Source organism: Filicampus tigris, chromosome 9, assembly GCF_054856515.1.
Source record: "Filicampus tigris isolate MCC_2025a chromosome 9, RoL_Ftig_1.0, whole genome shotgun sequence".
NCBI classification, from domain to species: domain Eukaryota; kingdom Metazoa; phylum Chordata; class Actinopteri; order Syngnathiformes; family Syngnathidae; genus Filicampus; species Filicampus tigris.
The window spans coordinates 13,881,784-13,896,675 of record NC_141225.1 but is presented as its reverse complement, the minus strand read 5'-3'; the positions used below and the strand labels follow the sequence as shown (position 1 = coordinate 13,896,675).

The window sequence follows — 14,892 nt, the reverse complement described above, 5'->3', positions numbered from 1 at the left end:
AACGCAAAATTAATCAGAATGCCGTGTTTCAACTAGTGGGCCTGCTGGGAACATATTCTGGAAAAAAATATGTTTGGGATGACTTCCGCTTGAAGTTTGTTGGTACATTCCTCAACCCTTGTGTGACTTTCTTTGAATAAACTAATACAATGCAAGTAAAATGGTTCTACTTTTTTTTTAAATGGCTGTCATTGAAAGAGTTCCTCGGATAATAAACGTACAGCATGACAGCCATCTTGTGGACAGGGGCTTTGAGGTTGACGTGGCCACTTTAGAGCGCCTCGTCGTTGCGGCGTGAAACAGCACCATAATATATTCCAGCCATGGGAGGCTTAAAGCGGATGTAAACATGTACAAATCTGTTTGCATAAGACAGATGCAAGACAAAGTCGAATTTATTTTTCCAGTTGGTGTGTAGGCCTGCTGGTTATTTGATTGACGATTGAGTTGGCGTGGTTTCAGCAAGATATTTTTATTTTCACTTTACTGGGACTTGAAACTCAACATGGTGACGGTTAATAGCGCAGCCCCTGTTAGTCAAGATGCGTTGGTCTCTGTGCAGGGTCTGCGCGTTGGTGGCGCGCTGAGTCTGAGTCAGGCCAGGAAGGTGAATGTGGAAGTGGGGTGCAACGTGCCCGACCCTTGCGGCTCCGGCCCGTGTCCCGCCAACAGCTACTGCAGCGACGACTGGGACAGCTACTCGTGCACGTGCCGTGCTGGTCAGCGACATTTCACACAATAGCTTTGAAATGATCCATTCATCACGTGACACGCTACAGGATCGTGTCATTTACTTGTTTGCAGGTTACTACGGCACCAACTGCACGGACGCGTGCACGCTCAACCTGTGCGAGCACGAGTCCACGTGCACCAGGAAGACCAGCTCGACCCGCGGTTACACGTGTGACTGTCCACATGACTACTTTGGTCATTACTGCGAGAAAAAGTACATTAACGCCACTTTAACTTTATGTCGTTGAGTATGCTGGGATGTTTTAAAGTAGATGACTGCGCATGTGTCCCTGCAGGACTGACCTGCCCTGTCCCCGAGGTTGGTGGGGTCACAAGACCTGCGGGCCATGTAACTGTCCCACTGAGCGTGGGTTTGATTCGGACTGTAACAAGACCAGCGGAGAGTGTCGCTGTAAGGTAAGCATGTTTGCAATGTTTACGTTTTCCAAGAGGGGAAGGTTAAGTTACACTTTTCAAATAGAAGGTGTTGATTTCATGTATATATATATATATATATATATATATATATATATATATATATATATATATATATATATATATATATATATATATATATATATATATATCTAGAGAGAGAGAGAGAGAGAGAGAGAGAGAGAGAGAGAGAGAGAGAGAGAGAGAGAGAGAGATAGATAGATATGACGGAATGTAAGCACGGAAGCACTATTGGACGGACAATGTTGGGTCGGAGGATGATTATTTTTAGGAATTAGGATGCAGGGATGATGACGGAAGGATCATAATAAAGTTCCCTTCTCTGTATATATATATATATATATATATATATATATATATATATATATATATATATATATATATATATATATATATATATATATACATATATATATATATATATTTTTTTATTTTTTTTTTGTTCCCTTTGCAGGACAATCACTACCGTCCTGAAGGCAGCGACACCTGCCTGCTGTGTGACTGCTACCCGGTCGGCTCCTTTTCCAGAACATGCGAGCGCGAGAGTGGTCAGTGCCAGTGTAAAGCAGGCGTGATCGGACGCCAGTGCGACCGCTGCGACAACCCCTTCGCCGAGGTTGCTCCTAATGGCTGCGAAGGTAACAGCCCGTCATATTTACCCTCAGGTTCATCTCCGTTTTGCGATGTTCTGCGCGGTAAATATGTTTCCATTTTTCCCCCCCCCCATTCTGCTCCATTTGTGCCAGTCATCTATGACAGCTGCCCTCAGGCCATCCAGGCTGGAATCTGGTGGCCCCGGACCAAGTTTGGACTCCCCGCAGCAGTCCCCTGCCCCAAGGGGACTCTGGGTAGGGCGTCTTTTCAGCTGACGTTCCGATTACCATAAAATAATGGCAGTGCACGGAGGTTGCCTGGAGCTTTTTTTTTAAGCCGCAGTCTATTTCCCACCTCATGTAATAACAACTCACGCCTCCTCTTTCCTCCTCCTTTTCCTTTCCCAGGCACGGCCATTCGCCACTGTGACGAGCACAAGGGCTGGCTGCCTCCTAATCTCTTCAACTGCACGTCGGTCACCTTCAGCCAGCTGAGAGTGCTGGTGTGTGTCTTTGCTCTCTCTTTGCTCCTTAAAGCAATTGCTAGCAGTTCAAATGTTTGTCATTTTGAAATTCAGGGAACGCAATGTTACCTTGCATGCATCAGATGTCGCACAATACCCTTTCTAAAGGAGTTTTTCTTTTATATTGTTACCTTAAAATAATGGCCTATGTCATCTTTTGACAGAAAAAATATTTTTTTGCCTGACTGTTGGCCATCTCTTCTAAAATCGGCTACGTCCTTAGTTAAACAAATCATTCAATTCTACTCCTGAAATTAAAATATAAATAAAGATATTATAATCTGTATTTGGTTCAGGGGTTTTTGTCTGAAAAAAAAAATACTTTGGCTATTATTTGGCGCTCTTTCAACTATTACAGTACACACAATTTCAGGAGATGGTCACATTTAATTATGACACTTATCAGAGTAGTATACAGCTTTTTCTCCTTTTATGATTTTTTTAAATTATCCTTCTCCACTTTAGTTCCGTAAGGACTTGCCTATGGATCAGAGTATAGCAGGATCGACATAGTGAAACAAAGAGTTTGGAAATTACAAGTATTAAATTGTTCAAGTTTCTGGGGGATAAAGGCGAGTTTGATTACAGACTACAATGAACAATTTACAGAGGAAAAAAATATTTTAAAAACAATTACTTAACTTCCTATTGTTTTTTTTTCACCATTAACATCAAGATTTTATGACAAAAACTAACTGTAACAAATGTTACCCAGGTGCAAAGTATTGTCTTAAAATGGTGGGCATGGGCCACATCACACTCACTCCGTTATTTAATCCGTCCGATGAACAGAATAGTCACAAAAATCCTATAATATTGAAATACGATTGAAAACGATATCCGTGAATATGTGAATCTGCTCATTATCTCACCGAATCCTGTTCATATGTGGTCAAAAAAACACATTTTGATAGATGTTTTCACGTCTTCTCCCAGTCTGAAAGGTTTTCCCATAATGCGTCGCTGCTGGACTCGGCCCACGTCCAACGGACAGCGGCCATGTTGGCCAACGCCACTTTGCACACAGAGAAGTACTACGGCAGCGACGTGAAAGTGGCCTACGGACTCACTCAGCGGCTGCTGCAGCATGAGAGCAAGCAGCGGGGCTTCAACCTCACGGCCACGCAGGACGTCCACTTCACCGAGGTAACAAACACCACGCCACTTGATCCCGATTCAATGAGCTGGATGATGTCACCGGTGAGAGTGCCTGATCTCGTCTGGCTGTCGCCCCGCAGAACCTGGTCCGCGTGGGCAGTGCCATCCTGTCTCCAGACACGCGTCCACACTGGGAGCTGATCCAGCACTCAGAGGGCGGCACGGCGGCACTGCTGCGCCGCTTCGAGGAATACGCCAACACTCTGGCGCAGAACATGAGGAAGACCTACCTCAGCCCATTTACCATCGTCACACCACATATTGGTGAGCGATTTTTTTTTCTCCCATCAATACTGCAATTGCAATTATTTCTTTTTAAATAGCTTTATTATACATACCGGCAGATATTTTGGTCTAGGTTATGCTTGCGCTAAAATCAAAACAAATGAACCATTAATTAATATGGAAGACCATTTATTTATCGACTTCAATTAGAGTCGGTACTTGACTATACACTTTGACTTGCAGTTTTTTAAGCATTCACCGCAACAGCTTCACCAAATTCTACCTAACAAGTATGGGTAAACATACGCCAATAAATCATGTCAGATTACAACAATCATGCTAACAAATGGGTGGCTTCACCACGTCAAACTTTACATTTTTCACGAAACAATGACATGTAAACATACCGTATGGACTGCAATTATTAAGCACTTAACTTATCTAGACACTATATGAATAAATGAATAAATAAATAAATACGTAAAGCCTACTGACTGATAAAAATTAAGCAGAGTTGTTTTTGTCCCCAAACTGCAGCCATGGTGATTTGAAAATTGCATTCTCCTACATTGTGTTGTCGAATTTGAATTTCATTAATTGTTCAGCCCTGTACATCACATCAGTTAGTAGAATATATGACACAATGCAATGTACATATCCATTAAATTACCTGTTGACATTTTATTACATTATTACAGTTGTAATATATTGTTATATTAATATATTATATATATATATATATATATATATATATATATATATATATATATATATATATATATATATATATATATATATTTTTTTTTTTTTTTTTTTTTTTTTTTTTTTCTCACCCGAGATCGGAAATACGTCACAAAATCAGAAAACACAGATAAACTAAATTTAAACTAAATATTTCTTATCATTAACTGCATAATATTTATTGTGCTTATCTAAAAATAGATACACATATATTTTGACACTTTTATTCGATCATTTCGTTTTGTTTATTTATTTCATGTCTTCTTGGTGAGAGGTGGAGAGGTGCCCTAGCGCCCTCTATTGATATTGAGACTACCAGACTACTGACGACATCCATACAGCCATTTTCACTAGCACCCATTCTTTGCAGGGTCATTGGTAATAGGAACATGAATGTGATTTTTTTTTAATTGTATACATTCATATTTCTAGATAATTTGAATTCTAAATAATAGTAATAGTAGTGATTTAAAATGAGTAAGAGTATTCTTGTATAGAGTTATTATATATGTGTCATTTAAAAAAAATAGTACACATTATTTAAAAAAAAAAAAATACACTATTACAATAAATTACGTACACTAATGAGCTGGATGAAGTGGCTGGGGAGCGAGTGGTCTGGGATTCCCTTAGGCTGCTGCCCATGTGATAATAATATTGATAATAGTAATAATAACAGTAGACAGTGCCCTGTGATTGGCTGGCAACCAATTCAGGCTGTACCCCGCCCACTGCCCGAAGACAACTTTGATGGGCTCCAGCACGCCCGTAAACCTCGTGAGGATAAGCGGTTTGGATAATGGAAGGATGGAATAATACTCGCCATTATCAGTTATTATTATTACAAATTATTATTACAAAGCACAAAAAACACTGCAATAATAATTACCATAATCGATTATGAGCATTTTTAATTCATATAGTATAATAGTTTACATGATTGTTTTTGTTAGTCAACAATTTAATGTACTCCTGAGCTCACTATATAAAAATACCACCATCACTAGTTTTATACCATGTTAGGGTGAGCAAAATAGAACAGATAATGTGCAGTTATACATATTGGTTGTGAAAAGTATAGTTTGAGATGATGGACTTATTTGATTTTGTCCTGGGCAGTCATCTCAGTGGACCGTCTGAAAAAGATGAATTTTGCCGGGGCCAAACTCCCGCGGTACCAGTCCCTTCGGGGCCCCCGCCCGGCCGACCTGGAGACCACTGTCACCCTGCCCGACTCGGTCTTCCAGCTGCCCACGGACGCCAAGGGCCACAAGAACCTGGACCTTCCCCTGGAATCTTCGCTGAGGAATCGCTCCGCCAACAGGAAGCGACGCCATCCTGACGACAACCAGCCGGACGCCGTCGCCAGCGTGATCATCTTCCACAGTCTGGCGTCTCTGCTACCTGAGAGCTACGACCCTGACAAAAGAAGTCTCCGGCAAGAATAGTTTGCATGTTCTTCCACATTCCAAACGGATGCAATTCAAAAATATAAATGTGCCCAGCCATTTGCTGGCAGCAAGTCCAAAGTGCACCTTGCATCAAAATGCTAAATTTACAGTATTTATGCTTTTATTTTTATTTTTTCCAGTGTGCCAAAGCGTCCTGTAATCAACACCCCGGTGGTGAGCATCACCGTCCACGACAATGACGAGCTGCTGCAGCACCCGCTGGACAAACCCATCACCGTGCAGTTCCGCCTGGTTACCACCGAGGAGCGCTCCAAACCCATCTGCGTCTTCTGGAACCACACCATACTGTTGAGTGCACACACATACGGAAAGGCAAGATGATAAGATTGTGTTGTCGTTGTGGTGTTTGATGATTGTGTTTTATATCAGAGCCGGAATGGGCGGCTGGTCAGCAAAGGGATGTGAGGTGGTCTTCCGAAACAACACTCACATAAGCTGTCAGTGTTATCACATGACAAGCTTCGCTGTGCTCATGGACATATCCAGGAGAGAGGTAAGAATGCTAATGAAGTCAGCTCAGTTAGCTTTCCGCCACCTGTAGAGTTCAGTTCAGCTTGCTAACTGTACTTTTTGCAAATGAAAATGTTTGTGTTTCCACTGTGGGGTGATTAGGGGGGGTCTTCATAGACAAAACAATGGAGGACATCTAACAGTTTTTTTTTTCTTTCTTCCCAGCATGTTGCAGGTTGTTGTCAGTTGACTGCAATGTGTCTCGCGACCCAAAAAGTCATCTCGTCATGTCACATGTTTACATGGTCATTCACATTTCATACACAAGGCAATGTGCTTCACACAACCACAAGCCCAACATCGAAAAGCATTTACAAACAGAACAGGCGAAGATATTCAAAAGTGAAGAAAAGAGAACAAAAGTAGCTTATTAAAGCGAAAGTCGAACCCAAACATCTTTTTTTTCAAAAATATGTTCCCAGCAGGCCCACTAGTTGAAACACGGCATTCTGATTAATTTTGTATTTGTGGAATATAAATTAAGCAGCAAAATGCACTCGTTTTAAGCTATCTCCATTTTGTCTTCTGTCGACTAAAAATGACATCACACACTGTTCACAATGACCAATCACGGCTCAGATTCAGAGAACAGGTCAGCCAAAATGAATCCGAATGCCGTGTTTCAACTAGTGGGCCTGCTGGGAACATATTCTTGAAAAAATGTTTGGGTTGACTTCCGCTTTAAAATGACTAGAAGAACATTGACACATTGGCATCCTACAGTCAGACAAAAAACTATTGGCCCAAAAAATCAATTTGCAACAGGCCAAAAGCTGACCAAGGCTACCACAGACCCGTAACGGAAATATGAAAAGAAAAAAAAATGTCTGCATGTTTTCATCAGAACGGTGAGATCCTGCCAATCAAAATCCTATCGTGGAGCACCGTTGGAGTCACCCTGGGCTTCCTCTTCCTCACCGCCGTCTTCCTCCTGTGTCTGAGAGCCATGCAATGCAACAAGACCAGCATCATGAACAACGGCGCCACCGCCCTCTTCCTCTCCGAGCTCGTCTTCATACTCGGGATCAACCAGGCTGACAATCCAGTGAGCACCTTCAGGTTTTTTTTTCTTCCTTTGTTCAATAAAGTTCAGCTGGGTTTAAAAAAATCTGCTTCTCCTGCCACAGTTTTTGTGCACGGTCATCGCCATCCTGCTGCACTTCTTCTACCTGTGCACATTCTCATGGCTTTTCCTGGAGGGTCTGCACGTGTACCGAATGATCAGTGAAGTTCGAGACATCAACTATGGGCCCATGAGGTTCTACTATCTGATTGGCTGGGGAGTACCTGCCTTCATCACAGGTCCAAACCATGATATGATCAGAAAATGTCTTTTTGTTGCGGGCCACATTGTAATTATGCTTTCCCTCGGAGGGGAAGTGAACACTCTTCAAATCATAGAACCATCTTTTTTTAAAAATATTTTTTATGCACACCAAAAAGTGGTGGGTTATTTTCCTCACCCACTTGCTGGGTAGCTGTGGATTTTGAGCAGATTGGGTTACTTTTATCTAAGGTTGGGTTAATTATTTTGGCCCAGCAGATCAGGTTGAATATACGATTTGAGCGGGTTGAAGAGCTGAAGCTGGTCGCCATTTTGGCCACAAATGTATAGTGAAGTAAAATGACATTTAATGTAACATTCTAGAAGGCTCAGTGCGCTGGGTATAAGCAACCCATAATTGTTTCAATCCCTTTTGGACCCAGCGCTGGTTTAGCTAATTCACCCAATTTGTGTTACTTTTGACCCAACCGTTTAAGAGTGCGGTTTGCTTGGCAGGTTTGGCGGTGGGATTGGACCCCGAAGGCTACGGCAACCCAGACTTCTGCTGGCTGTCCATGTACGACACCCTGATCTGGAGCTTTGCTGGCCCCATTGCCATGGTGGTGTCGGTGAGTCCCGGTAGATTCTTCAAATTTGCTGCCCAGAACAAGAAGCGTCGATGCGGTTTGATTCGGTTCGTGTGCGCAGATGAACGTCTTCCTGTACATCCTGTCGTCCAGAGCTTCTTGCGCGCTGAGACGCCAGAGCTTGGAGAAGGAACCTCAAGTGTGAGTGACTGACCAGTTCACTGACCACACACAGTAGTTTCTTTTTATTTATAATTTATTTTTGTCTCGTGCAGATCGGGCCTGAAAACGGCAGGTGGCGTCCTCTTCCTGGTCTCAGTCACTTGCTTCCTGGCTTTGCTGTCTGTCAACAGTGACATGATCATCTTCCATTACTTGTTCGCTGGCTTCAACTGTGTGCAGGTGTGCCCTCTTAATCCGCTCAAGATAATGTCACTGTTTATCATTATTATTAGTCGTAGTGGTAGTTTTATTATGTCCTTAATCATTGCCTTTGTCATCATCCAGGGTCCCTTCATCTTTTTCTTCCGCATTGTGTTCAATAAAGAAGCGAGGAACGCCATGAAGTACTGCTGTGGACACAAACATCCCGATCACCTGATCAAATCCAAATCATCGGTAAGTCACATTTTTGAATGAATAAAAAACAACAAACGTGCCAGTAAAAACTAATTCAAACTAAGTGAATTAAAAAAAAGAAATAGAAATTAATTATACTTGAAAATCCAAACTATTTGAACCCTGATTAGAACACAATCGGAACACAGAATAAAATGGAGTTTAGTATACCTCAGCACTTATCCTAAGAATCACCGTGTAGGTAAGAAAAGACAAGTGTCAAGCATGGACCCTTGAGGCACGCCAAATGTGACATACTGATTTACTCCAGAACCATTGCCAAGAGTGCTATGATCTAAATCACACTTGAATTAGCCAAACCTAAGTTAGACAACAAATTACACAACAGGACTACAGAACGCTCAAAGCTTTCGTCGTTGCTGTTCCAGGGCTACAAATGCAACGCCAATTACATGGACGGCAAGTTGTACCATCTTCCCTTTGGTGAATCCAGCGTATCTCTGAACGGCACCATGCAGAGCGTCAAAAGCCAGCACAGCTACGTGCCTTTCGTCCTCAGGTAAAGACCTAAGAGCGGCATGAAGAGGTGGCGTAGGATGGACGAGGAGCACTTTTACAGGTCCTGTGTCTTTTCAGGGACGACGGCCTGAGCACCAGCCAGGCGCACATCGCCCTCAACGACCACACGTCGCTCTTCCATGAAACCAATGAGCATGTGGATGATGGTAAACACAACCTCCTCTTTTTTTTTTGTTCCTGTTCTTTCCACGCATTGACCGTTCACACTGGCCCGTGTGCAGATCGTGACAGCGACTCAGACAGCGACCTGTCCCTGGAGGATGACCAGAGCGGCTCCTACGCCTCCACGCACTCCTCTGACAGCGAGGACGAGGAAGGTCCCCTGCCTCCCGAGGAATGCTGGGAAAACCTGGCGTCCAATGGAGCCAAAAGGCCTCAAGCGCACGGTACAATCAATGTGTTCCCATGTGGAGCATCACCTGTCAAACGAGTCACTGGCCAAAACATTAAGTACACCTTAAAGCGGAGGTCAACGCAAACATATTTTTTTCAAGAATATGTTTTATGCAAGCCCACTAGTGCATTCTGTTAAATATTGCGTTTGTGGAATAAGTTAACCCACTCGTTTTTAGCCATCTCTGGGGGCGGCCATTTTGTCTTCCGTCGACTGAAAATGACATCACAACTGCTCACAACGGCTCAGATTCAGAGAACAGGTCAGCTGTGATTGGTCGTTGTAAGCAGTTGTGATGTCATTTTCAGTCGACGGAAGACAAAATGGCCGCCCCCAGAGATGGCTAAAAACAAGTGCATTTTGCTACTTAACTTATATTCCGCAAACCCAAAATCAATCAGAATGCTGTGTTTCAGCTAGTGGGCCTTGCTGGGAACACATTCTTGAAAAAAATATGCTTGGTTTGACTTCCGTTTTAATACAATATGTTTTATGTGCGTGTGCAGACAGTAGACTGTATTGGCCTGCATCAGTGAGTGATGGAGAGCCCACGGATGCTGATAGGCTCAAGATGAATCTTGAGTCATTGGATGAACGTATGCACGACACAGTGACGGTGCTGCTGCCATCCATGCCCAACCTCCACGCCCACCCCCACAAAGGTAAACGACTGAAATGGTTTTGGAGAGTCTTTGCCGCCTGTGCATGTACACGAAGACACTGTAGAAGTTCCCACGGGTGCGATGTTACGGTCCCCTTCGCCATTCACTCGCGTGAGGAGGGAGTGCATTTGCACATTTTGCCAAATGCGCAAGTAGATTGCGCTTATATGGATTGTCCATTCGTTATCTATGGCAGCACCTTGTGGCATAGGTTACACATAAAAAAAACAACTTTCTTTGTGAATTTTGCAATAGTGACCTGTGAATATGAATATATTATTCTACCTGTATGATGTTCACATCTGGTGTGCCTCAAGGGTCAATGCTTCACCCTGAGATTTTTCTCACCTACTGTATATCAATGATTTATAATCAATAGCGTAACGCAATTCTTTTTGCGGATAATGCCAGTCTTTATGTTATTTTAGTCGTTTTGTAATGAGTCCTCTAATTCAGTCCAGAAATAGCTGCTGAAAAATGTTTTGTTAGGCAGCTTTGTTGTTTATCCTAAAAGGGATTTTGAAGTAGGCGGTGTAACATCCGCTGCTAATTGTGTGGCACGCAGGCATCTTAAAGAAGAAGCAGCTCTCTCCGATCATAGAGAGAAACGGATTCAACCGCATCCACAACGAACTGTGTGACGGCGCTCGGGGATCGGCGTCCCCTCGCGGCTCGGCGTCCCCTCACGGCTCGTCCTGTGGCGAGCGACTGGCTGGCGCCGCTAAGGCCAGCCTGCCTGAGCAGATGAACGGCATCGCTGTGAGCATCAAGGCGGGGACAGTGGACGGTGACTCGTCAGGATCGGAGTGAGTATCCACATCAAAAGCATGCATTATTGACTTAGTGTCATGTTTAAGTCTTTATCTTTGTCTGACTTTGACTTTAGTCAGTGTTGTCCTCTGCCTCATGTTCCACATTTTGACACACTATATGGACTAGGGCCCAAACGATCTAGATTTTTTTTAAATTCCGACAACCAACTGGCTAATATTCGATTAAATCCGTCGGGCCCTAACATGGACAAAAGTATTGAGACACACTTCTTAATCAGTGTCTTAGGTTAGAATCTTCAGTTCCCTCTGAATGTTCATTTTTTCATCTTGTATCTGCTAATACCAAAGAGGATTTATAAATCATTTTTGGCTGTGGTGGATGATAATGAGAGCATCATCCCAGTAGACACTAATGAAAATAATAATCTCACTTTCTCTATCCCCCTGCCTTTCCAAAATATCACATCAAGATTTTTATTCTTTAATTTTATCCCCTGAAGCGCTGATCCTCATTCTGACTGATCGGGAGCTTCAGATTGCTTCTTCATTTAAGCATTTGTCATACACACCCATCACCTCTGTTTGTGCATGTGTGTGTTTCATTGTTCCTTGTCTTCTTTTGTTTATTTACTTTTTACTTTTTAATTTGTTTTGTTGCTGCTCTTTCTCCACCGTATTGTTTTCCTCCCAGCAGCCACTGCAACACCGCCATGTGAGCGCGCTGACCGAGGGGTGTGTCTTTGCAGGTCATAGAGCCTCCTTCCTCGTCGCTGGGACTTCCCCTTTAAAAAAGACTTTTGAAAAAAAAAAAGGATTTTGAAGGATGGAGTGTGTGTGTGTGTGGGTGTGTGTGTGTGCGCGAGCGTTGTACAGTACTGAGAACTAAAGTGGGCCAACTCCATTTTTGTCATTTTGAAGGATTTGAAGTTTAATGGCTACAATAACATCATAGGGGATTTGTGTTTTCATGATTTATTTGGCAAAGATCACCTATTCTGGATACAGTGGTGCTTTGAGATACAAGTGACCCAACCTATGAATTCTTTGAGATACAAGCCATCTTTCTGCTGCGCAAACTTGAAATACAAGCACTGTATGGTGGCGGTTAAGTCAGCTCAACTCACTTCACAATAAGCGGCAGTTTGGCAAATAAATTGTGAACAATTTTTCCAAAAATAGATTCTTCCATAAATTGTGAAAAGATTTGTGTTATTCTCAACATCCGTTGAATCCGAGCAATAATTCATGAAAGATGACAAATAACATTCACTTATGCTAATATAAAGATGCACTGGCACCCAAGCTTAAGCACTACTTACGTTTTCAGTCACTATGAAGTCTGATTTCATGAGCGTGCCCATTTTGGAAATGGGACTTGGCCGAGTTGTTGCACAGGAAAAGTGCTGAGTGCAATAATGGTCTGCAAAATTGAAACTAAACTTCTATTTAGGCCAGAATTCATCCGAAAAATCTGCGTTTTTCTCTATTCATTTCTGCACTTAACTTTAAAATGATTTTAAAGATGGAGTACGCCCACTTTAAGTCTTAATAGCTCATTTTATGTGTGTGTGTGTGTGTGCCAAAGCTCAGGCTTGAGCACAGTGACGGAACATATGTATCTCCCTTTAAATAGTTTTGTTTGCATACTTGAATTTTTAAAAAAAAAATGCACTTTTTGTTTCATTTGCTGCCCTGATTTTCTTTTTGTACATTTGTTATGGTGTACATCTGTGGAACAATAAAGTTGTCATGCCTCTGTGTGCGTAGGCTCGCAAACATTCAGGGAACATTCAGCTAAAACGACTTGGTGATTGGACTGCACTCAGTGGATGTCAGTGTGTGTTTGTGTGTGTGTGTGTGTGTGTGTGTGTGTGTGTGTGTGTCCAAGCAGCACCAACAATCAAGTGAAGGTCAATTTTTCCGGCCTGTGGGAGTGGATTTCACTCCACAATGATTCATATCAACAAGGGCACATCTGCTTGTACACATTAAAAAAAAAAAAAAAAAAAAAAGACTTTTGATACTATTTTCATTATTTTGGAAATCGACGAGAGACACATTTTTATGGACTTGAAGTGCTCTCTTTTTGTTTTTCATCAAAGGGTAGGACACATTTCCGTCCATGAATTAACAGCTTGGTTTTTCCTAGAGTAGCTGTGGCGCATTTTGTAAAATAATTCAAATCCATGAATATTGACATGTAATCTGTTTTTACTGTACAGTGCGGCCTGTAAATGAAAGTAAATATGTAAACTTGACACGATTGTAGGGATGTCTCTCTTTGAATCTACAAATTGCCATGTTGACCAACTGTTGTCTTTAAATGTGTTTTCATTGCAACGTCATTAAAAACTTGCAGATGGTGTTTCTGCGACTGCCACTGCACTCTGTGGTTCTTGTTTGCATCGTCACATATCCTTCCATTTTCGGTCCGAGAAAAAGATCACCATAACTCGTTAAAAAGAATAGCCTAAAGATGTTAAGGTAAGTCTCTAAGACAAGTTGGAAAAAAAAAAACATGTCCTTTACATAAGGAATTGGGACATCATTTCATAATCAGTATCGAATCAGTACTTATATATACTTAGTATAATATATATATAAATATATATAAAAGAAAACTTAGTTGTCAACTTGAAATGATGGTCAGAGGTCAACAGAGCTCATTTTCCTCGCAGCGTGCCAAGAGGCCAGTGGAGGCGATTGGATACACAGCATGATGCGATTAGGCACATGCTCTATAAAGTGGCATTCAATTTGTCAGCATCAGCTGCCCTTCACTTTTAAAGGCTCGCTTTTGTGCTCATCAAAGCATTTCTGTAAATTAACATGATGAACCAATTTGAAAAACTGATTCGCCTCCTCAACAGCTGACGCTCATGACATTAGAAATGAGACGGATGCAGACACGCCTCAACGAACTTAACCGCAAATGAGGACGCTCAGTCTTGATTGACACAGTGTGAGACGTTTTCATTTAAAAATGCATGTCATACCATCTACAGTACTGGTTTCAGTTTGTAATTCTAGCATACAATAGTTAAGCTATTGTTTACTATTGGGAGGGAGTACACAATTATATCGACACTATATAAGCGTACAGTACATAATGTATGGGTCATTTTCTTGCTGTAACTCAAAATGCAGTACAAGTTCTGCCTTTTTTCAGCTCTAAATCTGATAGTACATATATTGAACTACTCAAAAGTTTTAATGTCATTGTTTCTTATTGTACTAGAACTCTTCATGTGAGAAACAGGACTGAAACTAAGGGGTGAGTTTTTGGCGTAGATTTAGCAAATGCATGAAATATAGCCACATGACATTTATGTAAAACACTAAGCACATTACAGTACAGTGATTCATTAAAAAAAATATATATATATACAGTATGTTTTAAAAAATTAACAAAAAGAGAGTCAAAAAGAGTCATTGTTGAAATGTTAGCGAACATACTAAATAAATAAATAATTAAATAGATGAACTTACTTTTGGCCTTCCCATGGCCTGCAGATGATCTGCATGATGCAACTTCCTGTGGACCATGTGGCTTTTCATTTTTCAGAGGTGGTAATTTCTTAAAGTGTGAATTTAATTAAACTGTTTTGTGGTTCTTTTTCTGAAGAAAACCATCTTCCAGTTG

At 41.7% G+C, this 14,892-nt stretch overlaps 1 protein-coding gene across 4 annotated transcripts in view; it reads left to right on the top strand.

The window, feature by feature from the left end:
- The window catches only part of celsr2 (cadherin, EGF LAG seven-pass G-type receptor 2), a 63,767-nt gene extending 50,151 nt beyond the window's left edge, over window positions 1–13,616 (top strand). For 2 of the 4 annotated variants that reach the window (XM_086041142.1, XM_086041139.1), the window contains exons 12-34: window positions 563–719; window positions 805–946; window positions 1,029–1,149; window positions 1,643–1,826; window positions 1,935–2,036; window positions 2,190–2,284; window positions 3,242–3,451; window positions 3,544–3,727; window positions 5,549–5,867; window positions 6,021–6,188; window positions 6,271–6,394; window positions 7,256–7,456; window positions 7,539–7,713; window positions 8,192–8,304; window positions 8,384–8,463; window positions 8,538–8,664; window positions 8,770–8,880; window positions 9,270–9,400; window positions 9,478–9,566; window positions 9,642–9,806; window positions 10,321–10,476; window positions 11,042–11,282; window positions 11,941–13,616. In XM_086041142.1, coding sequence (XP_085897268.1) covers window positions 563–719; window positions 805–946; window positions 1,029–1,149; window positions 1,643–1,826; window positions 1,935–2,036; window positions 2,190–2,284; window positions 3,242–3,451; window positions 3,544–3,727; window positions 5,549–5,867; window positions 6,021–6,188; window positions 6,271–6,394; window positions 7,256–7,456; window positions 7,539–7,713; window positions 8,192–8,304; window positions 8,384–8,463; window positions 8,538–8,664; window positions 8,770–8,880; window positions 9,270–9,400; window positions 9,478–9,566; window positions 9,642–9,806; window positions 10,321–10,476; window positions 11,042–11,282; window positions 11,941–11,965 — 3,420 coding nt within the window. In that variant the 3' untranslated portion in view covers window positions 11,966–13,616. The remainder of the gene's footprint in view (window positions 1–562; window positions 720–804; window positions 947–1,028; window positions 1,150–1,642; window positions 1,827–1,934; window positions 2,037–2,189; window positions 2,285–3,241; window positions 3,452–3,543; window positions 3,728–5,548; window positions 5,868–6,020; window positions 6,189–6,270; window positions 6,395–7,255; window positions 7,457–7,538; window positions 7,714–8,191; window positions 8,305–8,383; window positions 8,464–8,537; window positions 8,665–8,769; window positions 8,881–9,269; window positions 9,401–9,477; window positions 9,567–9,641; window positions 9,807–10,320; window positions 10,477–11,041; window positions 11,283–11,940) is intronic. The other 2 variants (XM_086041141.1, XM_086041140.1) reach the window with 2 other exon arrangements.
- The last annotated feature ends 1,276 nt before the right edge of the window (window positions 13,617–14,892 follow it).